Below are 25,468 nucleotides of genomic sequence, written 5' to 3'. Positions count from 1 at the left end.
AGAGCTGTGTCAGTTCCCCATGGCAGAGGGATATACAAAGGGGAGATACGAGGCTGGAGGGTGTATGGGGACTAGATCATATAGAGCCTTATAAGTGCAGAGAAGAATTTGAACTTTCACCTGAGAGCACATGGGAATCATAAAATGTTACACTGGGAAGCAGCATGATTCACTTTGTGCGATCACCGTAGCTGAAGTGTAGAGTGGATTGGAACAAAACTGGAGGGAGAGGGACGAGTAAGGGACTAGTGCAAACATAAAGGCAACAGACAATGAATGTCTTACCTGGGGTATAAATGGGGGAATGGCGAGGTATGGGGGATTCCTGATTGTTCGTTGATTGGATAGGAAGTAGTAAGCGTGGAAGGAGGACATGGAGTCCGTTTGGGACACGGAGGGGCTGAGTGGCCTGTGGTCATCCAGATGGAGCTCCTCAGCAGCCAGTGCTTAGAGCATGCTCCGTCAGGACGTGGGGGAAGTCACCTGGGGTTCCGGTTTTTAAAAAGAATATTCTTGAACCATGCTCTAATGTACTAAGTGAGAATTTCTTAATGGTATCTGCAAAGGCATAGAGACAAGAGTGGCTATTTTATGGAAGTGAAATACGTTCCGTGAAGTCTAACTTACAGGTACCTATAGATGAGCGGAGTGTGGGGGGCATAAGGCTTGAAGGGTGAGCGGTGGTCTGGGAGGCTCATCAGACGAAAGAAGAGCCTTGCATCAAGTTGAGATTTTGGATAATACCTTGTAAGATGCTAAGCAGGGGACTGGTGTGATTGCGTGTGCATTTCAGACAGATCTCTTTGTGGTATGAAGGATGGAGAGGAGTCCAGGAGAGACATTATAGAAGTCTCATAGGCAGAAGGAGTGCGTTGGAGACATGGGGTTGTGTGTGAGAGACCTTCAAGCTGTGGCCTCCGCAGGGCTTGAGAGCAAATGCAGAAGAAGCGGTAGCTTTGTGTCCCTTGAAATCACTGGTCCAGAGCACTTCTGCCAGCAGAGCTCCCGTGATACCACTGCTGCTTTTATTCACTCTGCAAGTGAAAGCTGTTCACATCAGAAACATAAATTTACTTTTAGGAGGGCCTGAGAGTGGGTGTGGAGACTCTGGGCCTCCAAGCCACCTGAGTCCTACACCCAGCCAGTAAATCCACAAGGGCACACGGGGCCTCACACACCGTCAGGGGACATGTATCTCCCCCCACCCCCCTTGCACAGCACTCCCTCGCACTTGGTGGCACTCTGTCATGCTCCTGCCGTCCTCTAAGTCACCCTCCTGCCTCTCTCGGGAACTGATCCCTGACCCGGCTGCCGTGCTCCAAATCAGATTCGGGACTTGGGGAGCCGCGTGGGCGCACCGTGAGGGCTGCAGCCCCTGAGGCTCTGGAAAGAGGCTTCACGCTCTGGCATATTCTCTTGGCTCCGGCGAAATTGAATTACTTGCCAGTTCCCAAGCTCCCTGGCTCTTGCCCATCTCCAGGTTTTTGCTTATGGTGTTCCTCGCCTTTCATACCTGTTCAACCACCACCTTCCCCCTGTCCCCTTTCCTGCTTGCCCCCCAGCAAGTGCTCACCAGCACCTCTGCATGGTCTGAGCGTTTAACTTAACATCTCTTTATCATCTGCATCACCTCTTTGCTTGTATCTGGGCTCTTTATGTATCTATTCATTCCTACTGCAAAAGCTCTTCGAGAGCAGGGTCCCTATCTCAGCCCTATTTGTTTCCGCCAAAGCGCTCAGAACAGTGCCTGGCAGGAAGGCAGCCTGGCAGGCTCAGTAAGGCTGTAGGGGGGAAAGATTAAAAATAAAAGCAATATTCAAGTTCTAGATATTATTCATTTAGAGCTGGTGTTTCAGAGTAATGTGAAACACAGTCCATGATATTAATTTCAATTTCTGTTTAAAATTTGAGCTAAACTGTCAACTATATCTGGATATCTTTAACATATAAAACTGTTTGGCTTCCCAGGTTTTATTCCCAGCTCTGGGGAACTATGTATGAAGCAGCTAGGAGTTCGAATAAAGTAAAACCGTATCTTGCCACTTTTGACTGATCTCACCTAAAGTCATAGTTCATTGGTCTAATGCTCAGTTCCCTTTGCTGTTTTCTTAGAGAAGGAGAGGACCTCATTTCCTACAGAGCAGTGAGTCATTACCATCTATTAAATCTTAAGCTGTAATTCAGGCAGAGTGCCCCTTGGCATAGGATTATGGATCTAAAAGATCAAAATCTATCTCAATTTGGGACCCATGTCTTGTAAATTTTTCACCTACTGAAACTGAGAGAGGCTACATAAACAGTACAAGCATAATTGTTCTCCAAGATGGTTTCATAGTGAATAAGGCATCTTTATAAAAATAAACACCCAGAAGCCATCTTTGTTGGGTTTGCTTTTTAAAAATTCCCGTGTGAATTGTTGAGTCTGGCCCTGACCTAATCTCTCTTTAAAATAAAAGTGTATGGAAATAGAAAATCTGTTGCCCGTTTGCAAGAAGAGTCCATGCGCCAGACTGGTTAAGAAGGCGTGCTCCGGATTTGAGGAGCCTGTGGCCGGCTCTGAGCTCATCTGCTAACTGCACACTGGGCTGTGTCTTCTAACTTCTCTTTGCCTCCGTCTCCATCTGTAAAACGACAGCAGTCATAGTATCCGCTTCTCAAGAGTGATATCTTTAAATGAGGTCACATGTGCACACAGCATGAGAACACTGACACATAGTAAGCCTGCAACACGTGTATACTATTTTTGTTATTATGTCTTTATGCAAATTATGTCTTAATGTAACCACCACTATGTAACTTCTTTTTGGCTACCTGAGTATTAAAGATGTAAAGCGTTGATCCTAAACAGTCATAGGAAAAGGTTTCTGAGATTTTTTTCAACAATGCACTAACCAAGAAATGTCTTCCTTTAGGACGTTAGAAATACATCTAATATGTTCTCAAGTTATTAAGATATAACAGCACATGTGCTGGTGATTTTCCTCCCAGTAAAAGTTAGGCACTTCTTCAAAGAAATTATTTCACATTCTTTCCACAGATACGACAGCCATGCAGGACCTCCTGTGTCTGTGAGGCAAACCATTACGGTGAGTAACCAGAAACTAAAGGTTACGCTAAGGAATTCAGAATTAGTGAAATTCCTGCTTGGCTGCCTATGCAAGATAGGCCTCTCCTTGGCTCAGTTTTAAATTTACTTTAGAAGCTTAGATTTGCCCTAGAGAGTTCAGTTTCCCAACTGCTGTAGGTCTCTGGGTGGCTCTGCCAGGAAGGAGTGAGACCATCATGGGTCCCCTCGTGCCGTCGTGGCATCTCTGATATTCCACCGTGGATCACTGCGCTACAGTCTTGAAGCGCTGGGCAGCAGAAGAGGTGAGAGGCATCCACTGCCACTCTTGCAGGCCACTGTGGGTCTGGGCTTGACATCTTGTGGACAAGATCATCATTTGTGTTCAGAGTGGAAGCCACTGATCAGTGGGATGCATTTGGCTGGAACAGTTTCACAGGGAGAGACTGGCCCAACACAACCCTCCACCGAGCGCTTCAATTTAAATGTATCTACTTGCTTACAGGATGGAGCAGCTGGACATTTTTTGTGTCCTGCTTTTTCGTGGTCTTTTGATCTTCACATGCCTGTGTCTTACTGTGGTACTCATGTGTTTTGGAGATGAAAGAGAATGTTGGAAAGGACCTAAGAGTGCAGGAGGAGGGTCTTAGTACTAGTACCTCCCCCCGGCCCTGTCTCTCTTTACAGGAAGCCTGGTAGAATTCTGGTGAGGAGTATATATAAACAGAGGTTCTTTATTTCAGAGACAAAAGAGAGCCCCCTTTCCTCTTCAGAGTACTGCTACTTCCTTCCGAATAACACTGCCCCCATCGCCTTTACATGTGTGAGCCCAGCCACAGCACCAACAACCTGCTTCACTCTCTTGGAGAACCGCCATCAGCCGGCACTTGACCGAGATCATTCCATTTAATCCCCAGGGGAAGTCTATGAAGTATGCTATTATTATCCCCATTTTAAAGATGCAGAAACTAAGGTTTAGAAAATCTGAAAATCATGTTCAAGGTCGCTGGTAAATGGTAGAGTTGAGATTAGAAAATCTGGGTTTCTATAACTCTACAGCCAGAAGTCAGTAATGCCTACAGCTCTGTCAGCCCTGAAGCCTTGTTTGCTTACAAGCCCCGCTGGCTTACTATGGGCTGGCTCTCCTTTCACCGAGCAAGGGACTGAAGTGTCGTGCATCCAGTCCTGCTGCAAGATTCTTCCGTACTCTTGCTTTTCCTTGGAGAAGGACTCAGAGCTCACCTGCCCTACGAGTAGAGAGCTATGGGGTCTGAAGCATATGAGGAATGCAAAAAGAAATTGATAACCTAGAAGTTATCAAACTGTAGAGCTAATTTGGAATCCTTGGAATCTGAAAACCCAGTCTGAGGATTAATAATCTTTTGTTGGCACCATTGATTGCTGCTTCCATTTAACCGTTTCACTACTGGGAAGCATGTCCCTCTGCAAGGTGAGATCTGGGAAAATAAATGAAACTCAAGACAGTGATTGTTGACTCCAGTTAATAATTTTTATAAAATTTCAGAGAGAAACTGCTGAAAACAAAGGTTTTGTATGACGTGTAGATTTCCATTGTTTATTCATGGAAATCTTATCCCCTTAACCTGCAAACAGCTGGAAGTTGACCATTGGTGCTGAGGGGTTCTTGCCAAGATCTGAGGTAATAAACCTCTCATCACTTGGTTCGCAGCCTGACAGGAAGTTTACAAAGGGGATCCTGGTATTTTATAGGAGATTGTGCTACATTATTAGATGACCTTCCACTCAAAGAGAAGACAGCTGCCATGTAAATGTCTTCATCAGCTTAAAAGAAGCAAAGGGTTTCAGAAAACAGAATTTTTGGAGCCAGAGAGAAGGTTAGAGATTTGTAGCTCAGTGTTTCTCCCACCCTCAGCACTACTGACATCTTGGGCTGAGTAATTCCCCGTTGCGGGGGCTGTCCTGTGGATCACAGGATGTTTGGCACCATCCCTGGCCTCTGCCTACTAGATGCCAATAGTTCTCCTCCACTCGACTATGACAATCAAAAGTATCTCCAGAAATTGCCAGTGTTCCTTGAGGAGCACATTTCCCCCAGTGAGAGCCACCTCCTTACAAGGGAGGAAACTGAGGTCAAAGTAGTCACCATTTCTGAGAATGGAGATAAGGCATATAGCATTGGCTCCTTGATCACTCCATATTTCTGAACAGATTTTGGCTGGGCCTAATGTGAAGGCATCCTTCGAGCTCTGTGCCCCCAGAAACACATCTCCAGTGCACTTACCATATTGGGCCAGCGTGAGCTCCCTGCAGCTGGGACGGTGTCTGCTCACCTGCCTCTTCCCATTGCTTGACCAAACACTCAGAAATTGGAAGAAGAAATGAGTGAGTGCTTTTAAGCTTCAAGTGCAGTGGTGGACTTGACCTTTACAGGAAAGCAGACACAGAACAAATTCAGCAACACCTTGAAAAATTAATTTGTTGACTCTGCCAAGGTGTTTGATAACATCAGTGAGCTCAGGCTTCAACTCCAACAGTGGCCCTACAGGTTTGGCCACCCGAGGAAGTTCTCAAATGGTCTAAGGTTACTCCGTGACACAAGGTTTGTTTGTCCTGCCAGAATCGCAGACAAGAGCAGTAGAGTGAGCCGGATTGAGTAAAAGGCCTCATTTTGCTCAGCCTATTTTATGTACCATGTTTGAGAATATAACTGAGATCTTAAGAGCTAGCGTATTGAGATTCTGGCTTCTAATTCTTTGGAACGCTTTTCCAGTTCATTCAATGGTAAGCCTCAGGAGGAGTCCTCCAGGAAATCCTCTGTAGTCATGGAAGAATGGGAGTGGCTAAAAAGTGGACTCACTAAGTGCTAGACACCATGCTAAAGTGTTTCATAGCAATTAATTCATTTAATCTTCACAGTGACCCTGTGGGGCTGGGGGAGGGGTATTGCTGCTCTTGTCATTACTATTATGTCTTCATTTTACCGAGAAAGAAACGAAGGTACAGAAAGGTTACCTTGTCCAAAGTTATACCACTTGTAAGGAGCAGAATAGGATTTGGACCAGGGTAGAACTCATGTGTTTGACCATTATACTTTCTTGCCTCAGACATGCTTTTCCAAGTCCTAATTTTGTAAACACTCAGTGTCTCGATTTTTGTAATGATCTTTACTAGAAATCTCATATATGTAATTTTCTACCTTGGTGTATAGCATTAGTCAGTCCATAGCTGCGTGTGCATGGAGGGCTTGGAACATGTAAAGCAAGGTTTTTGTCCACGGAGTTTGTCATCTAATGGAAGATCATGTCCATGAGTAGAATACCAGTAAAAAGCAACATAATAGAAAGAACAGGGTTAGGGGTCAGATCATATGAGTGTTAGCAGCCAGGGCTCCCGTTTATTATTCTTACGACCTAAGTAAGGCACTTACCCCAGACTCCGTTTTCTAGCTGCAGAATGGGAATGATAATCCCTACTTAATTCGCAAACTTGTTCTAAGGATCCAGTGCGAGAGAGTGTTTTGAAAGTATATTGAAAATGGAATACATGAGTGATTTTGTTCAAAGATAAGCTGGTTGGTGTCAAGGAACTGGACAAAAATGTGGTAGAGAAGTTCAGCAGTGGACAAAGGGATGGTGGCAAGATGGTGTTGGAATCCAGCTCAGTAAATCTCAGTGAGTCTTTTACCTGCTGATGCTGAGCTGGGTGCTCAGGACACAGAGGCGAATACTAGGCTTTTTGAGTTATTGTAGAAGTTGGTCTGTTTCCAGGGTCCTGACCCCTTTGTCTTCAAATCCCTGATTTCCTGGATCAGGGTGGGGACTGGAATGTGTGGCAGGCAGGAAGGGAAGAGGTCTAGTGGCAAAGTAAAAGTGGAAAGCATGTCAACAACTTCAACAGGACATCACAGGTATAACAGGCACAAAACCACTGCGGTAACAACTAATTCTTTCCGGGGAGAAGGGCTCACAGAGGCGGTGATCCATGAGCCGGACTCTGAGGGATGCATTGCTAATTTCCAGGAGAAGAAAAGAGAGCAAAGATCAGGAGCAGAGGCGTGGAGGTCTAGGAGGAAGGGCTTGGCATTCTGGAGAACTGGGTGTGGGGAGCTTGGAGCACAGCTCCCTGGAAGAGAGTTGGGGAGGAGTGGCTGAAATTAAAGGTTGGAAGAGCACTTCAACAGGATTTTGCTGCATGGGGGTGTTTGAACCTCATCCTCGAGGCCAGGAATGGGAACAAGGCTTCATCTTTTATGGCAACTTCATGGCACAGAACTCTGTTTTGAGGAGGATTCTGAATCCAAAACAGAGCCCCGACTGAGGGTCGGTGTGTGCTCCGGGCCCTGGAGGGATTTACCTCCATTCTAAGTACCAGGAAACGTCTTCAGCAGCTCTCAGACCTGCATTTGGCGCATTTGGACTCAAAAGATGCTTCCAGCTCGGACATAGTATACTCATAAACTAATAAAATGGTAAAGAGAGGTGATTCAGCCTGGGCTCTGGAATCTCAGAGATGGGGAAGGAATCCTTCCCTCCACCAGTGTGACCTGAAGCAAATGACACGACCTCTTGAAACTTCATTTTTCCCAAGTGTGGTTTTTCCCAAAGTGGGAATGATCATAGTACCAACCTCATAGCATGGTTAAGATAATGAAATAAGCTAACCTGTATAAAACCCTAAGCACATGGCCTAGATTATTCAATGTGCAGTCGCTGCTGCTGCTAATAATAATAGTAATAATAATAATTAATAAGAGTATTCATATATAGCTCAAACAAAAGGGATCTATAGAGCAGTGATTGTATGCCTGGTACCTACCATTGACTAGCAGTTACTTTTTTTAACCATTTCATCAGTGAACAAAATATCCTTGCAGAGTTAATGTCGAGTGTAAATAAACTCTCCTTATTTTCTCTTCGTCCTATATTTTGACCTCTGTGTGTGAGAAGCCTCCTTAACATGTTGGACGAGTAGCATCGGTCTTGAAACAGAAGCTCCAGGCAGACATATAACCCAAGAGGGTAGTATTCAGGGTCTCTTGGGGGTAATAGTCCTTCACAGCTGTGAGAGGTGGCAACTTCATGGCACAGAACACTGAGCCCTCAATCCAAGTATTTTTCATTGAAGTATAAATTCTCATTATAAAAGCATATGGTGCAGGAGGCTGAAAAGGTTGTGATCTGATCTGGTCTATATAGTGGAGAGTGGAAGTTCATTTGGGTGTTAAAATGCTTGAGAGACAATGCTATTCTCTTACTCAGATGCATCTAATCTACATGAATGATCAGTTTCCAGTTTTACTACAATTGGTTTTATCCAGTTGGTATCTCACTGTAGTTATGTTTCGCCTCTCATATTTGTTTACTTCTGAATTTTATCTTAGTGTGTTAAATTATGCCCAAAGACTTACATAAGTTATCACAGGATTGTTTCACTCTTAGTCATACATCTCTGTGTGTCCTCCATTCCATTCCTTGCCCATAGAACTGAAAACTGTACGTCAGTAAGTGTGGGCAGGGCTCCTACAAAAATTAACTGACCTAGATCTCGAGAAACAAACAGGCAGGAGTGGAAATCCTGGATTGCCAGGAATATAGAAATCAGGAGAACCTGGGGTTTGGAATTGGACAGACCTGTGATGGGGAAGTAAAAAGTCGGAACTCTGGAAACATTAGAGATTTGATCTTCAGCGTTCAAGGGGAGATGAAATGTAATGGCACACATCAAAGGGAAAGAGAAAACTTGGAGGGGACGTGGGATCCAAGCAGCAAGCACTGGGTAGCAGAGTGAGCTGATAGCAGAGACTGAATGGGAAGTGATTCCTAATATTGTGCAGGCACAGGTGTAGAACAAGTTAGAGCGGATCACGGATCACGAGTGACAGAGCTGGTGGGACAGAGGAAATGCAAACGGAGTTTTGGCAAAAGAAAGTGAAGGTGTGGGAGTGGACAATCCCCCAAGGTCATGGAGGCAAATTAAAGCTTAAAAGTAAGTCAGTGATGGATTCGGAGAAATCAAGATAAAGAGTTGCTGTAAAGACAGGAAAACAGTATTAGCTCTATGATCATTCTCTTAAACCCTGTAAAACGAGCAGTGATGTTTCAAAACAACAACAGTAACGATAACAAACATTTACAAGGTCATACTTTTTAGCACCTTTGATTCACAACTGTATCAGCTGCCTATGTCAGTCATAGAGTTTCTGCCATTCTGCATGAACTCCACGGATAGAAATACCTTTTGTTTTCCTCTGAATGCATCAAGCTCACAAATCTTGAGGTCCGCTACAAGCTTCAGCTAGTCAGCTCTTGATAGAGCAGCGACAGTGCTAAGAAATCTAAAATTCCAGCCACTGGGGTCATGAAGACAACACTCCCAATTCAAGAGAGGTCAATTTCTTTCCTGTTTTCCAGGAAACTACCTAAGACTTGGGTAGTGCTATGTAAGTTTATAGGAGTATTTGGCAGAAAGAAACTCAATATATCGCTTCAAGACTCATACTAAAATAATTAGTGCAGGTATAGAGAAGTTTGTGATCACTTGCAAATGACAGAAATGATGAAACATTATAAGTTGCAAGTAAGTGTTAGAAAAATTGATTTGCAGTCCTTAGACTAAGAATTTTAGGTTTGGGACATTTTTCTGGGAACATGTGAGTATTCGGGCAAGGGAAGTTCCAGAAATAATACTGCATTTTCTGTTTCAAAATTAGCAGGCAAAAATACACAGCTCACCTCTGGAGAATCCACCAGTTGAGAGTGCATTTGTCCCCAGGCCAACAGGCATGAGGGAGGGAAGTGGCATGTCCCCGTGGGATGCCTCACTGCTGGAAAATGAGTATTTCCAAGGTAAGTCTATGCGTGAAACTGCCTTTGGCACTCCCTGCACTACAGCAAATAATGATTACAGTGTGCATTAAAATGCTCAAAACTTACCAAACCCCTGTACTTTCTTTGAAATCCTTTTGTTTACCTTATCTGAAGAGAAAGCTGTTTTATGCTATTAACACAAATATTCAAGAATCTTATATTTAAATATAATCTAAGCAAATATGCTCAGACCAAGGCTGATAAATCAGTGGGATGATAATAATGTTTAATATTTAACCTCAGGTAAAAGGAAATGCATTTCTAAGAAATATGTCTATAAAGTTTACTGTTCTTAATCGACCTTTATTGTTCCCAATCAGTACCTCAAAACATGTGATGAAACCTAATTGTTGTTGAACAATTAACCTTGTACAACAGATAACAATAAAAACAGAAACATTCCAAAACTAACCACATGCACATGGATTTATTATTCTATAAGCATAACTCACCTCTACATAGGTTATTCTGTATCAAAATAAGCCTGACCACTGGGACAGTGAACTCTGAAGTCACTCACCAGCTTCACCCTGAGAAACTAAATTCGGTTTGCAAAGGCAGTGACCTCCCCTGGGCGCTGTAGTTGGGACAGGTGGGGTGGTCAGTGAGAGATGTCCAGCTGGGGGGTGGGGGTGTCACCCTTGCAGTTATATGGTTCCTGGCAGAGACCTTGCTTCAGAGAAAAGAGGCCCGGAGGAAAATCTCTGTTACAAAACAAAGGTTTTGCTGGCACAGGAGAGCTACTGTTTATTACATGGAAAAAAAAAGAGAGAGAGAGAGATTTGGCTTCTCTGAAAATAAAGAGGAAATGGAGGACAGAATTTTTTTTTTTAACCTCAAGACTAATGAATAAAATGGCATTTTTGAATAACTTAAAATCCCGCTATTGGGATGTTTAGAGTAGTTACATCTGGGGAGGAATCCAAGTGATTTTACCTTTTTGTTACACTTTCCTGTGTTTTCTCTTATATATTGCTTTTGTAGGCAGCAAAAGACTTTATTTAAGGGGAAAAAAACTACGAATAGCTTGAAAAGGAGAATAGAAATCAGATTTTATTATAATTTGTTTTAAAGACAGATTTTTTACTCATTACCTTGTTTTCTTTTTATCTCGCTTTGCAGTTTGGCATTGTTTGATTTGTGTGTGCGTGGATATATAGAGTTATTTCAGAGACGGGAGATAAATAATTTTTTTCCTCAGCATGATTCCCTGAAGAATTCCTTAGTTATAGATTTTTAATTCTCAAGATTATTTCTTCTGCTGGCTCGGCAGACTTAAATTTAACACCAGCTTACAAATACAGTAGGGTTGGGAAAATCTGGAACAGACATCAAAAATCTCTTTAGCACCTCCCTGAACACAGTTGACATATCCACAAATACATCCCACCCACATTCACAAATACTGATATGTCTCCCTTTCCCTGTCATTGAAGAGTTAAGATCAGATTTTTTAATGACAAATAATTTTAAAGAACCAAGGAGAGAGTGCCCCATTTTATGTAACTCATAAGAAGGAAAAATGTGGCTTCTTCAGCAATTTCAGTAATCCTATAGCTTATTTCTCCGACCCAATTTGATTGTCATGAACGAACATTTCTTCAATAAATATGTAATCTACTTATTTGTATTTATTGTAACATGAATATGGTAAAATATATCCATGACAGGATGGGCCTTCGGGAATCTTGAAACCTTAAACAATTATGGTTCTATTTAAATTCTGAGAGGTTTTTCTTGTGGGAAAGAGGTCAAATAGGAGGAAGTAAACATGATTCAAAGAAATACCAACTAACTGAAAATATCCTGTGACTTGTCTGAGGTCGCAGAGGCTGGGATCCTTGTAAGCTTGATCTCTGGGTTTGGGGCTGCCCCAGGGTCCTCCATATTATAAGGAGGTCACTGAGCTCTGACTTGGACACCACCCTCCAACCTTGCCACTGAGAGAAAAGTCAACGTTGCTTAACAAGAGCAAGTCCAAATCCTTGTATCATCGTGAGCTTACAGTGAAATCATCTTTATAATTCATTAAAAGAGAGAATGAAAAGTGAGCTTTTATGGCACAGGACTCAGGAGACATACAGCCTGTCACCTTGACAACCTAATCTGTTCATGCCTAGTTTCCTCATTTATAAAACAAGAATTATAATAGTACCAATCTTATAAGGTTCTGTGAGGATTTAATGAGTTAATAAGTTAAGTGTTTAGAACCGCGTCTGACACAGAGAGAGTGCTGTATTATAGGGGAGATAATGGGTCTTCGTTTTTCCAGGAAAAACAATCTAGCATTAGCATATCATTTAACAATATTGTATAGAACTTTGAATTTTCTGTATTGCTCAAATGCATCCAAATAAGTATGTGTATAAATTACATGTGTTAGCTTTTGGTGGCAAAGCTGTTTTTTTTAACAGTACCAGTGAGAAATCATGTGTTATTTACAGACTCTCATTTTTATTGCAATCCTCTGAGGTAAACATAGTGGGAAATATTTTAGCTACCTTGTGACACAAAAGATGAACTAAAAAAAAAAGCCAAACACACAATTAAATTTTTGTTGTTAGGAAAAAAAATGTATCTTTATGTCTTTAAAGCATTTATCAAGGGTTAATTTTGAAAAAGCATGAAAAAGAAACTTCCACCACAACCTTGAAAAATTCAGAATATCTTAAAAACATAGTCAAAATTAATGTCATCACATTTATATAAAAATAAAATTATAGGGGCACCCTGGTGGGTGGCTCAGTCAGTTAGGCATCCAACTCCTGGTTTTGGCTCAGGTGTTGATCTCTGGGTCATGGGTTCAAGTCCCACATTGGGCTCCACGTTGGGTGTGGAGCCTACTTAAAAAACAAAAAATAAAAATAAAATTTTAAATAATTTTATTTCTTGAAGAGAGACCCCAACAACTCAAATTATTGTTAGACGGTAAGATGTTATACAAAAAAGCTGACTCATATTCTCCTTTCAGTTTTAGATGATTTGGATAACAAACTGGCTCAGGAACAGTGTCCAAGCTCAGTGAAGACCACAACGCTGCTCAACTATGGATCGAGAACACAGTTCAGTCATTTCTACTCTAGGGGGAACACACACGGTAATACAGGACGGCACAAAAACCACTATAACGAAACTTCTAATATGTCTATCTATGACATCCTAAGGCCAGGAGCCCCTAGGGAAGGTTTTAAAACCTTTTCTCCTAGAACAAAAACAATTTATGATATGTACAGGACAAGGGAGCCCAGACTTCTAAAAGATTACATGCAAAAGAATACTTTTGGTAGTACTTCTCTGTGTTTCGACAGCAGGCAACGATCGGCTTCACCAGCTACAAGCTATTTCACAACAAGAAGCTTACATTTTCCAACCATCACTCAGAACAAGAGTGGGTTTTTATCACCAAGGCACCAGCAGAGCCCAAAGAGAACACCTTTATCATCCATCATATGGAATAGATCAGATGCTTCTGGAGACAGGCAGAGCCAGGAGGAGTTCCTGAGGGCACCGTCACCCATGGATATTGACGCCAACGACCAGTATGCATATCCCAGGTGTTTCCAGGAGAATAGGAGATACGGATTTTACCGTTCACAGAGTGTTTACCAAGGTGCTCATTTTAATGCCCCCATGGATAATGCAATGAGTCCTGACCCATTTGAGAACTCAGAGAATATGCCATTCTACCCTCAAGAAAACCCATTTGCTAGATCTTTCTCTAGCAACACCTTTGGACGAAACAGGGAACAGAGATTTAGACAAAGTCCTTTTTGGGACCAACAGGAAGAAGGCTCTTTCTGGTCTGACTTCCATCAAAGCAGGCATCCCTTCCCTCCTTCTGACAGAGACTTTGAAACGATTTCAATGGAAGCAAATAGTGCATTAGCTGCTCGTGGCCATGGTGTGCCTTCTCAACACTGGGGATTATTTTCTTCTAGTTACAGAACAGATATGTTCAGAGATCAAGAAGAGCCACATCCCTGGCAGTTTGATTCTCAGACGTCCACCCTGGAGAGCATGGAGGTGCCACAAGGTAATGGGAGCCAGTCAGCTCATTTCAACATCCCAAATGTTTGCCCTATGATGGGTCCAAGCTATCACATCAAATCTCATAGGTCAGTATGTCAAGAGGGCAGTCCTCCTGCAGAAGTACACATGAACCAAGACGCCTACCCATTTGGAATTGCTCACACTCTGGCAGCTTCATTTCAAACTTCCTTCCCCCAGATTCCTGATGACGGAGGGAATCCTCAGAGTTCCATCTTTCAGAATCCCACAGTCACTGTGCAGAAAATTAAGCCTGCCTCTCTTCCAATAAAAACCTATACAGAAGTCACTGTGACCAAGAGAAATTCAGTTGATTCTCCACCTCTTACTGAAAGCCCACCCATTGTCTTGGCTTCAGAAGTGAGTCATGAGAAAGACTTGAATGAATCTATTTTGGAAGAAGATAAACAACTAAACAAGATGGACCAGACAAACATGCCAAGTGAAGAACCCCAACCTGATGCACAGACTGTAATCTCTAACCCTTTCCCCGATCTTCGAAATCCCCTCTCCCATGATTTAGCCAAGAGCAAAGGATTTGCTTTGAATGCATCTACCACAGTAAGTTCAAAAAGGACACCTGGAGTCATTGCCAGGAAAGATATATCCAAAATTCATCTATCACACAGAGATAAATCCAATGAACTAAAAAAAGATAGGAATTATACTGAGAATAGAAATGTTGGTTCAGCAACTGCCCTTCCGTTCATTCAGGAAAGCAGAATATCTTTTCCCAGCCCAAGTCCAGGTTGTCACCAGGAAGTAAGAATAAGCCATGATGATAGTTTGAGCATTATTAGAAATCACCACTGGAGCTCTGAACAGGCTGGTAATCAAAACGCACAGTCTCCAGAAAAGCCTGCTGTGTTAGATGCTGAGGAAGAACAATGTAGCACAACTCATTCTACAAACTATAGCGAATCAGCCGCTGGTCACAAGATCCCATGTGATTCTTCGGATCTGTCATCTGGTATACCACCCGATTCCTCACCATTGGATAAGTCTTCCCTTGAGGCTCTGGTGTTTCCTTCTAAGACAGTATTTTCCAGGAAAAGTCCTTCAGGCAAAGATCCGCCTCTGGGAGAAAGAGAACAAAAAGACAATAATAGCAAATGCCAAAATGATCAGTTTGCCCTCAGCCCCTCAGAAATCCGAAAGAGCAATGATAATTGTGTGGTTTTACATAATGAGGGGGTTGATGCTGTCAAATGCCATTCCCGCCCTCCCTTCAGGGATGGAAAAGGAAAAGGAAAAATAAGGCGATGCATATCCTGTTTTGAAAAGTTAAGCAAAACAGAAAGTGGATCAGCACCTACAAGCCACGACAGTAACCTCAGGGAGAGGAATCGAAGCAATTCCAAGCGACCCGAGATTCCCACAACATACTGTAACTCGCCAAGGAAATCAGCCAGTTTTCTCATCAGTAACAGGAAGCCAGAAAGTAAAATAGCGCCTTCTTCCTTTAGGAATGAACCACTTCCATTCCAAATCAGAAATAATGTCGAAGACCCCATGGGGACGTACACGTCAAACAAACTCAGTTCCAGCTCTTCGGAGGCAGAAAGCAGATGTTCCAAAGCAGCTTCAGACTCGGTCTCAGAAGTACCTGAAGCCACAAAGAGGATGACAAATATGAAAAACATTGGATCTGCTTCTATTAGAAAAGGGCCACTTCCATTCCTCATTAAGAGGGCTGTGTCTTGTCCTTTAGGGGCACCAGATGCCTCAGCTGGGACAGATGAAAGAGAAAAATGCTTGCTCTCAAGCACAGACGCTTCTGCTCTAACACGGAAACCGTGGGGGACAGTCATGAGCCCTCTGGAAAATAACTCCCCTGTCAGCGATGGTTCTTTAAACAGAAAACCCCCCCAAAAGGAATACTTTCAAGAATGCACTGAAAAGGATGGTAAAATTGCTTCCCCCAGGACAGGTCTCTTTTCAAATGAAGACCCTTTACCTTTTTCTTCAGATGTGTCAAGAAAAGAAAGTGGGAAAACATTACATAAATTCAAGACTACTAGTATGTTTTCAGTTTCTGGTGATGAAGATAATGTAAAATGTCTTGAGGTGGTTTCAATATATTACACTCTGCCAAGGAAATACAGCAAAAAATTCTGTGACATTCTTGAAAAGTATACACAGCAAATCGATTCACTTACAGAATCCACTAAAGTGGAGACTGAAATGTTTCCTAATGCTTTTGAAAAGGGCAGACTAAATTATTCTATGCAAGAGCAGTCAGGAACACCTGCATCTGAAGGTCAGAAGATGCTGGTCAGCTCTGCTCCGGAGGACAGCTGTGGTCTTTCTCACACCACTGAAGATACGACTGCCTTCCCAGACTGTAGGCCTTCGGAGCCCACAGTACAGGAAATGGCTTCTGCTGAGGCAGGTGTTTCTTTTCATAAAGGAGAATTGGAAACTAGAGAGATTTCTCCAGATAACTTCACTAAAACACCTCTGGGCGATTCACGGAGCAGAAAGGAGAGAGGGAAAAAATGGCAAAGTGAAACCCTGCATACTTCATCACAGCTTTCTGGAAAAAAAGTTACAGGAGAGAAATCAAGAAACTGTCAGCAGCCCATTAAATCAGGTAACAGTGGTCCTCCTAATCTTCCATCCCCTTTAGAAGAGAATGTTGGAAATTCCCAAACTGTAAGAAGTTCTGAGGAGTGTGCGGGTAATTTGGTCATGACAGCTACTGGAACAGCAGAATGCCTTCAAAAAGATACCACAGGCAAGGCTATGGTTGCTAGCGCCAGTGGATTGCAGCCTCGGCAAGTCAGAGGGGAAATTGGAACAGATGTCCAAGAAGAGACTAGTAAAGCACTTTCTGACTCGGAAAGCCAGGTCTTTGCTCTTACTCCAGCTTTGCATAACTTACAGCTTGACGGAGGGACTTGTTCAGGTGAACCAGATTTAGACAGTTCCCAGTCTGAACCCAGAGAACTCCCTCAAAGGAGTCAGGAGGCAAGTAGGACAGAGAATGGCAAAGCTGAAGACAAAATGCAGAAGTTGGCCTGGGATCAAGCTTCACTTCCTGAAGGAAGCAATAAATATAAAACCAGCGTGGATGACCCAGAAAAAGGGAAAAACAGATCTTCAGTTAAACACAGATTGGCAGCCATGTCCAAAGTGAGCAGAAAGTTCTCAGCTAAAGATTTAAGCCCCAGAAGACATGTAGCTACTATCTTCCCCCAAAGTGGGAACCGTTGTGGCTTTGGCAGTCTATCTCTTGGCACACCAGAGTGCGACCCTGTGTCCCCTGAGCCTACTCCAAAGTCCATAGAATCCAGAAATGAACACAGGTTGAGTAGCGATGTAATGGATGTGGAGAAGTATGAGAACTCTCCCCGGGTTAGTGTAATACCCAACAGCGAAGTTTCTACACATTTAAGCAACCAGAAGCCTAACAGCATCTCACAGCTACATCAGAGTGAGTCTAAAAGTATCGCAGAATCATCACCGAAGTATGAGAGGTCTAAAGATGTAGCAGCAGCTCAGACCTTGGAGAGAGACTCAGAAGCCTTGGCCCAGCCCACATTCCCCAGCCTCGGGGAAGCAGACTTCTCTGAGCATCAGAGAAGACCGAACCCTCCTTTTCCACTGGAGCCTGCAGAGAAATCCAGAGTAAGCATCCCGTTGGCCACTTATCGGCAACAACAAAGTGCTTCATCTCTGGAGTGGGAACCTGAACCACACCCCTATCGTTCAAACAGTTTAAAAAGCATCAGTGTGCATGGTGATCTGGTACGCAAAAGTCATCCTCCAAAAGTCAGGGAGCGCCATTTTTCTGAGAGCACATCTATTGTCAATGCCCTGAGTCAACCGACCCTAGGGAATGAGTTCTCTAGCAACAGCAGGTACGGTCGAAGATTCAGATCCTTTTCTGAGCTTTCCTCCTGTGATGCAAATGAAAATTGGGCTTTGTGTAGGAGCAGGACAAAAATGGGCCCCAGGTCTGCAACATCTATATCCAGACCCATTGACTATGGAATTTTTGGGAAAGAACAACAATTGGCTTTCTTGGAGACTGTAAAGAGGTCACTCACGCAAGGAAGATTATGGAAGCCAAGTTTTCTCAAGAACCCTGGCTTCCTGAAAGATGATGTAATTTACACCCCTAATCCAACAGAGCTATCCAGCTCAAATTCTCCCAGCAGCCAGAAGCCAGAAGACGACTTATCTCCAAGCACACCACTTAATATCTACGAAGAGAATCCATTGGACTCAGATTGTGACACAGACACAACCACGGATGATGAATATTATCTAGATGAAAATGACAAAGAGTCAGAACTGTGAGCCTTCGTCAATAAAATGCATAACCTTTCCACCAGAAGCTTGTAATGGAAATGAAGTGTAAATGTGTATGCCCTTGAGAAGGACAAAATAAAAAAGATCAGGTCTGCGCAGCACCTGCCCTGAAACAATCCAAATTCTCTTCCCTCCCTTCCTCACACGATATATATATGCTTCCTAAATTTTGGAGCAAATGAATTTTTATTTTTTGGGATTCTCTGCTGTTTTCTCCCTCTGTATATATTCTTGCCTTTCTCCCCTCTCCTCCCCTCGCTCTCCAATTTTGTCTTTCTGCTTTACTTTCTCCCTAAACTTTTTACACATTTCATTGTGATTCAAAACCCTAATACCGCAGGCACATGCAAACTATTAACTTCAATAAGTTAGTGGTTAGAAAATTCTATATTGCCCCTTCCAGTCCACACCCTATATTCATGATGTTAAATAAAGTGTAGGGATGATGATAGTGGAGTAAATGTTATCATCCTGTTTGACCTGGCATGTAGGAGGTTTAGGGTTGGTTGTTTTTTTCCTTTCAAAGATGAGGGAATTTTCATAAAGGCGTCCTATTGGATCCATAGTGAAGCCAGGGAGACAGATGTTTGATGTATTTATTGAGGTTATAGATGAGGAGCTGAATCCCTATCAAGCCAAAAATATTAGTACTCCTAGAAATACCTTTGAAGACGTTTGTAGGGACTGGCTGAGTTGTTAAGGGCTGAATTTTAATCAAGTCAAGGACTCAGGCCAGGTAGCGAGATGGTACAATGGGTGGCTTGGCCACGGAATTCCTGCTTAGGAAGGGAGCATGACTGCGGAGGCAGGTAAGTGGACATCCTTCGTGGGACTGACATCCCCACTGCAGCTCTCTCGCCAACTGGTTTTCCCCATTTCTCCAGGACTGCCCACTTCTGGATTTTCTTTATTTGCAGGGTAGAACGCTTTATTTCATGGGCACGTTTTAGTCACAAATATCAAGCGGTAACCTTGTCCAAGCCCCTAAAATGCTGCTTAGTCAGATCAGACGCACCGGGATTCACTGGCTTCTTTGCAGGATCATTTACCAAAGCCATAGGAAATTACAAGGTAGGGCTTCTAAGGGCTTGTCGCTATGATTCCTTCAATACATATCTAGACTAAATACTCTTCATCCCCACTGATAACTTGGTTTTCTAACTCTTTGGTTGCCAAGCAGAACTTCTGGAACTTTCCCTCCTAATAGGATAAACACCAATAGATGGCGGTGAAGATAGTTCACTAGAACTACAGGAGGCCTGCCATCCAGGATCTTAGTGCTATGAGGGTCCATGTGAGTGGATTTCATTCCAATTGCTTCATATTTGCTTCCTGACCCAATTCTGTTTTCCATTTTTCTCAGCTAGTCTGTTTCATCTATATAAATTAAGGATAATGATAGTGTTGGTGAAACATACAGAGATCTGGTACTGATAGAAATGCAAGAAAGAACTATATTATTATTATCCTCCTAACCATTGCTTTCCCTGGAAGCAAAATACCAGGGCGACTTCACATCATTCCCATGCAACCCAAAACTAATAAACATGGTAACTAACATGAAAGCTATTCCTTAAATCTGTAAATTGTTTTAAAGTCCAGGCTCTGACCCATATCAAGCCCAAAGAGACTGATAATATAATTTTAAATCAACTGTTCTAGATACTTTAATTTAAATGGTAAAGAATAACATTTTATTCTTTTTTATTTATGTTTGTAAATTCTACCTTTCCCCTTCCCCTTCTTTTTATCTGATTATTTGAGTACAAGTTTCATAAACCATGACTTATGTTTTCCATCTAATTTTAAGATAATCAGAGTTAAAATATTTTCATATTTTAATATTATTTTAATATTAATATTTTAATATTAAGCTTCCCAATTTTTGAAAAATCAGCTTGCAAATTCTATTTCAGTAAATACTCTTGAGTTTACATGTAGGTTACAAAAGGTGAAATGAAGTTAGCTTATTTTTCACTGAGTTTAGGCTGTATCAACAGTTAGTTAAATAAAGGATTTAAGGTGAGAATAGACGATTACTCTGAGGCCCTCCTGCCCTGCACGGGCATCTCCTATTTGAATTCAAAGGTAACTGATGGCTGATGCTCACCTGCACTGTTTGTAATGTTTGCTTGTTGGTCTGGCTCAAGAATCAAAGAAATAGAAAATTCATAAAAATAGCAACTTCTAGGGGTGTCTGGGTGGCTCAGTCAGGTGAACATTCGACTTTCGATTTCGGCTCAGGTCATGATCTCAGGGTCCTGAAATTGAGCCACGTGTCAGCCTCTGCACTTAGTCTGCTTGAGGATTCTCTCTCTCCCTCAGTCCCTCCCGTTCTCTCTCTCTCTCAAATGAATAAGTAGATCTTTAAAAAAACAAACAGCACCTTCCGTAATTTTATACTTTTATAAAATACTTCGTTAAAGAAGTATAGCAAATTTCTATGTATTTGAACATACAAACTGCTGCTTTTTAATACTCATTTTTGGTACAACTATAGTAATTTATAATAGTCATTTTTATACCCCTCACTTGTGTGCTAAAGGATATAATCAATATTCACATGAATCGAGTAAATCATGAGAAATCCATTTTAATAAGTACTTTTAAATTATTAACTTGTTTAGATAATAGACTTCAATTTTATACTGTAAAGTTTATTTAAAATAGGGCTTAGGCACCTGGGTGACTCAGTCGGTTAGGTGACCGACTTTTGATCTCAACTCAGGTCATGGTCTCAGGGTCAAGAGTTCTAAGCCCTGCATTGGGCTCCACACTGGGAATGGAGCCTACTTTCAAAAAGTGGGGGGGAGGGGTCTTAATGAGATTATTTTAATTTTTAGAGACCTCCTTCTAAATAATTTACCCCCTTACATTTGTAAATACATGGATGTTAATAAGACTTCCAACTGCTACTAACAAGGTTCTGACTGATGAAAAGTGAATAAAAACAATTTTGTGTAGAAGGTAAATGTATGTACTAGAGATAGTAAAAGAAAGTCCACTTAGGTTGTGGTGAAGATGGGAATAAAATTGAAAAACTCCCAACTCCATAAAAATACTGTACTTTATGGAATGCCAGAAGGTTAAAGAGGCCTTACTGGTAAGAGTTTATTGTTAACAGTAGTGATATCGCTTTAGAATATCTCATTTAAGGGTATAGGGTAAATATGTAAATATTTTACATTCCCAGCAAGTTTGTGACTGTATTACCACTCACGGGCTCTTTGTGACTCTGTTTCTGAAACAAGTAAGCCTTAAGCACTTTTGTTAAGATGTTGTCAATAATCCTTTTATGTATTTGTCCTCAATCCTGTTCTCTAGGTATAAAAAGTGTTCCAAGGCTCTGACCATTGTTAAAACAATGCCTGTGTTGAAATAAATGATTTAAAGAGATGCACTGTTTGACCTGGTTTTTATTCCCATCCTCAAATGATTATTTTTAAGCATGAAACTTTCAGGAAAAATTCTAAAAAGGTGGTGGGGGAGAAGGGGGCCAAAAGCATTCAGACAATCTCTCTGGTTGTTACTGAATGAGATCAGCTATATGTAGTTTCAAAAAATCACAGTGACTTGCTTCTTTCTTCTTTCATTTATATCCAAAACCAGTCAAGTGACACATGATCAGTCTATCTGGTTGCATAACAGGAGGAATGAAGAACGTCTGGCATTTCTCTGTGAGAGGAAGAAGGAGCTGCATGGGGTTGGGTTATCCATTGTCTGGTAGCACTGATGAAAGACAAACAGTTCTTAACAGTTGAAATATAAGACATGCAACATTCATTAATTAATATATTTGTACCAATCTTATGTCTTTTCTAGAAAAGCAACCCAGAGGCTTTGTCTCTACCAAGGACAGGAGAGTGCTGTCATCTTGAATATGTGCAGTATTATTAACATTTAAAAATACATTGGATCAGCCAGGATTTTTAGTTGTAGACTAAATATAATCCTCTTTAGGTGGCTCAGGTAAAAGAGGACTTATTAAAACGTGTACAGTTTGCTCACAACTGCATTGACAGGGCTAATGAAACAGATACTACATTGAAATTCCAGCAGCAGTTTCTCAGACAATGCCAGGGAATCGGACTTGTCATGGGAGCTGCTATCTCTGTTACGACCAGGAAGGTAGGGATTCAGGGAGAACCAATACACGGAATCACTGTATTTTTTTGCCCCAGGAATCACTCCAATGGAAATAAGAGCACTAGTATATATAGACTTACAGGTAAGAATTTTTATTGCTATGATGTTTGTTGTGGCAAAAACTGAAAACAAAGTGAACACTTGATAAGAAAGGACTGGATATTTGATGAAACATCCGTATATGTGATATTATGCAACCGTTATAAAGAATAAAGTAGAACTATGTGAGTTGACTTAGGAGAATTTACATGAGATACTGTTGAGGGAGGAAAGCAAAATCTCATTTTTTATAAAGCATTAATCAAAAAAACGCTGCATATGCATATGTACACCTGGAGGGATACATACGAGGCTATTATGTCATTTGCTACTTGTGGCCAGGTGGGGGGTCGGGCGGTACGTTCAATAAGGGGTTGGGGAGAAGCATACTTACGTTGGAAGAAGCAATCTGCCATGGGTCTTGAACATTTTTGCTGGGCATACCAAGAATGTAAGTCCTTGACCACTCTTTACACGTGCCGTTTCTCTTTTTTTCATTATAGATTTAAGTAGTCTCTACAGCCAACATGGGGCTTGAATTTACAACCCCAGGATCAAGGGTTGCATGCTCCACTGGCTGAGCCATTTCTTAGGTCTGTTTGCAGCAAGCAACCTTGAAGGATGAGATAACATCTCCCTCCTGGCCAAGAGCAGGATTAATTCCCCTTGCTGTGAAATCAGCAATCCCCTGAATTTGGTGTGTTTCTCTTATAATGCAACCCACTTCACACACCCATGATAGGTCTTCTGTATTGTCCCCACCAGACCTGGGGACTATATATGTCTGTTGGGGCTGCCCTTACAAAATACCACAGACTGGAGGGCTTAAACAATAGAATTTATTCTCTCACGGTCCTGGAGGCTAAAAGTCCCAGATCAAGGTGTTGACAAGGTTTGGTTTCTCCTGAGGTCTCTCCCTTGGGTTGCAGATGACTGCCTTCTCACTGCACCCTCCCTTGGTCTTTATTCTGTGCCCAAGCATTCCTGGCGTCTCTCTAATTTCCTCTTCTTATAAGGACACCGGTTCGATTGGATAGAAGCCCATCCTAACGGCCTACTTTCACTTAATCATCTCTTTTAAGGCCCCATCTCCAAATACACATTCTGAGGTCATGGAGCCTAGTGCTTCAACATCTGAATTTTGGAGAAACAGAATTCTGCCCATAAGAGGGGACATGGGGATCCGACACAAACCAACATGAAACTCTGACAATGAATAGTAAAGCCCTTTGTCTCTGACCCAGGAGTCTTGTGTCTTTCCACAGCATCCATGAAAAAGGCTCACCTGTTCGCTTGTCAGAGGCTAAAATTCCAGACCTGCAGAGTTCTCCACCCCCGTATTTTAGCACCCACCACACTGCCTCTGTCTTTCTTCACTCAACCACGGGAGCTCTAAAGTCTAAGTATAATGTCTAAAACATAGCAGGCATTGAATATGTATTTGAAATTTGATTTAGGATAAGGAATCTAGTCAAGGCATTGGTTGATCTGAAGAGATATGATTTTAAAGATATGGATGACAATGAGAAAGAAAACAAGTTGGTACAGATGCATTGCTAAACAAGGGTTCATATTCAATTATATGGCTTCCTTGATATGTTCTCAAAAAATACTGGGGGTTACCGCAAGTATGATGTAATAAATTAGGCCATATTTTATGATTGTCCTCTACCAGCTAACCCTCAGATTATTTCTCTGGGAAATTTTTTAAAGTTTGATTTTGAAAGAATGTGAATAAAATGTGTTCTACCCAATTTTTCAAAGTGATAGCTAGAGCACAGCAATGCTTTCTATTTAAAGCATGCAGACAACCCCACACTAAAACTTATCAGTGAAAGTAATAATAATAATAATAACAATAATAATAATAATAATGCTATACTTTAGCCCTATGATTCACCAGTGATTTACTACCAGTTTCTGAAAATCTTCCCAAAATACAAAGAACACCGTCCACAACCTCTGCTCAGTATTACTAAAATAGGACAACAGAACTGGGGAGGATTTTGCCCTAGGAAAAGGTGGTCATAGCAAGAATGCTGAGTAACCCAATTAAAGGCAGGAGATGAACAGGGGGTGCCTGATTCTGTCGTTTCTGGATTGAGGTCTGTAAGAGGGTGCAGAATCCCTCTGTCCATTCTGCACTTTGGGTTCCCCCTGGCTCACCCAGCCTGAGCAGAATGCTTATTTTCCTTGAACAGATTTGAACGATAAGCAAATGAAAGAAGCAAAAATAATTAACAAATGTGGATCAGATGATGGGGGGGGGGAGGATGACAGTGGCTGCCAGCGCTTAGGGCCCCTGCCAGCCTCTTCTTGGACCCCAGCTCCAGCTTCTGAGTAGTGACCAAGACCAGTCACACCTCATTTATTACAGGGGACAGGAACCACCTGACAGAGGTGAAGCTCTGGCAAGTGGCTCAAGGCAAGTCCTTCAACCACCCTGACTTCTGATACCCCAGTGCCTAACTGCTTCCTCGGGATTTGTCCCTAACAAATCGGATGCTCAGAAAACACGTGTTGAGAAAAGCAAAGTGTAGGGGAAGGAGATTAGGGAGAAGAGAGGAATCCCAGCACGGAGGATAGCAGGATTAGGCTGGTGCCCGCGGGAACACAGAGCTGGCAGAGGCGGCGTGACATTTGCTCTGCTCCATGTCAACCCAGTGAAATTCCTCGGCTGAGGGCATCTCCCTAAAGGACATGTAAGTTCTTCGCTGCGGGGCCCTTTCCCTCTCCCCACGCCATCGCCACTGGCGTCGGTGTCCTTTCAAAGCGGTTTCCTCCAAACGGTTGAACAGCTCCAGGAACCAGAGGTGGGCACCGGGCGAGACCAGGTCTTGGCGGCCGAGGGCTCAGGCTCGCATCCCTGGCCTCACCGAGCCGGCCCCCGGGCCCTGCTCTGCGCGGGGTTCCCGCAGCCATACGCGCCCTCCGCTGACCCCCGGCAGAGCGCACGGCGCTGGGGCCCGGAGATCGCGGGGGCGGGCCGGCGGGGCGGCTGCTGGCC

At 42.5% G+C, this 25,468-nt stretch overlaps 2 protein-coding genes across 8 annotated transcripts in view; both read left to right on the top strand.

Moving 5' to 3' along the window:
* EXPH5 (exophilin 5) overlaps positions 1 to 21,672 on the top strand; it is a 70,174-nt gene extending 48,502 nt beyond the window's left edge. For 2 of the 7 annotated variants that reach the window (XM_019797684.2, XM_034665703.1), the window contains 3 exons: positions 3,038 to 3,086; positions 9,759 to 9,891; positions 12,884 to 21,672. In XM_019797684.2, the coding sequence (XP_019653243.2) occupies positions 3,038 to 3,086; positions 9,759 to 9,891; positions 12,884 to 18,264 (5,563 nt within the window). In that variant the 3' untranslated portion in view covers positions 18,265 to 21,672. Of the gene's footprint in view, positions 1 to 3,037; positions 3,087 to 9,755; positions 9,892 to 12,883 lie in introns of all 7 variants that reach the window. The other 5 variants (XM_019797682.2, XM_019797687.2, XM_034665704.1 and 2 more) reach the window with 3 other exon arrangements.
* Positions 21,673 to 25,143: 3,471 nt separating this feature from the next.
* The window catches only part of POGLUT3 (protein O-glucosyltransferase 3), a 20,409-nt gene continuing 20,084 nt past the window's right edge, over positions 25,144 to 25,468 (top strand). Inside the window, exon 1 of the mRNA XM_034665706.1 lies at positions 25,144 to 25,163. The gene's annotated coding sequence lies outside the window, so the exon portion shown is untranslated. The remainder of the gene's footprint in view (positions 25,164 to 25,468) is intronic.

This window comes from Ailuropoda melanoleuca, chromosome 8 (genome assembly GCF_002007445.2).
Source record: "Ailuropoda melanoleuca isolate Jingjing chromosome 8, ASM200744v2, whole genome shotgun sequence".
In the NCBI taxonomy this organism is placed as follows: domain Eukaryota; kingdom Metazoa; phylum Chordata; class Mammalia; order Carnivora; family Ursidae; genus Ailuropoda; species Ailuropoda melanoleuca.
This window is presented reverse-complemented; position numbering and strand designations above follow the sequence as displayed.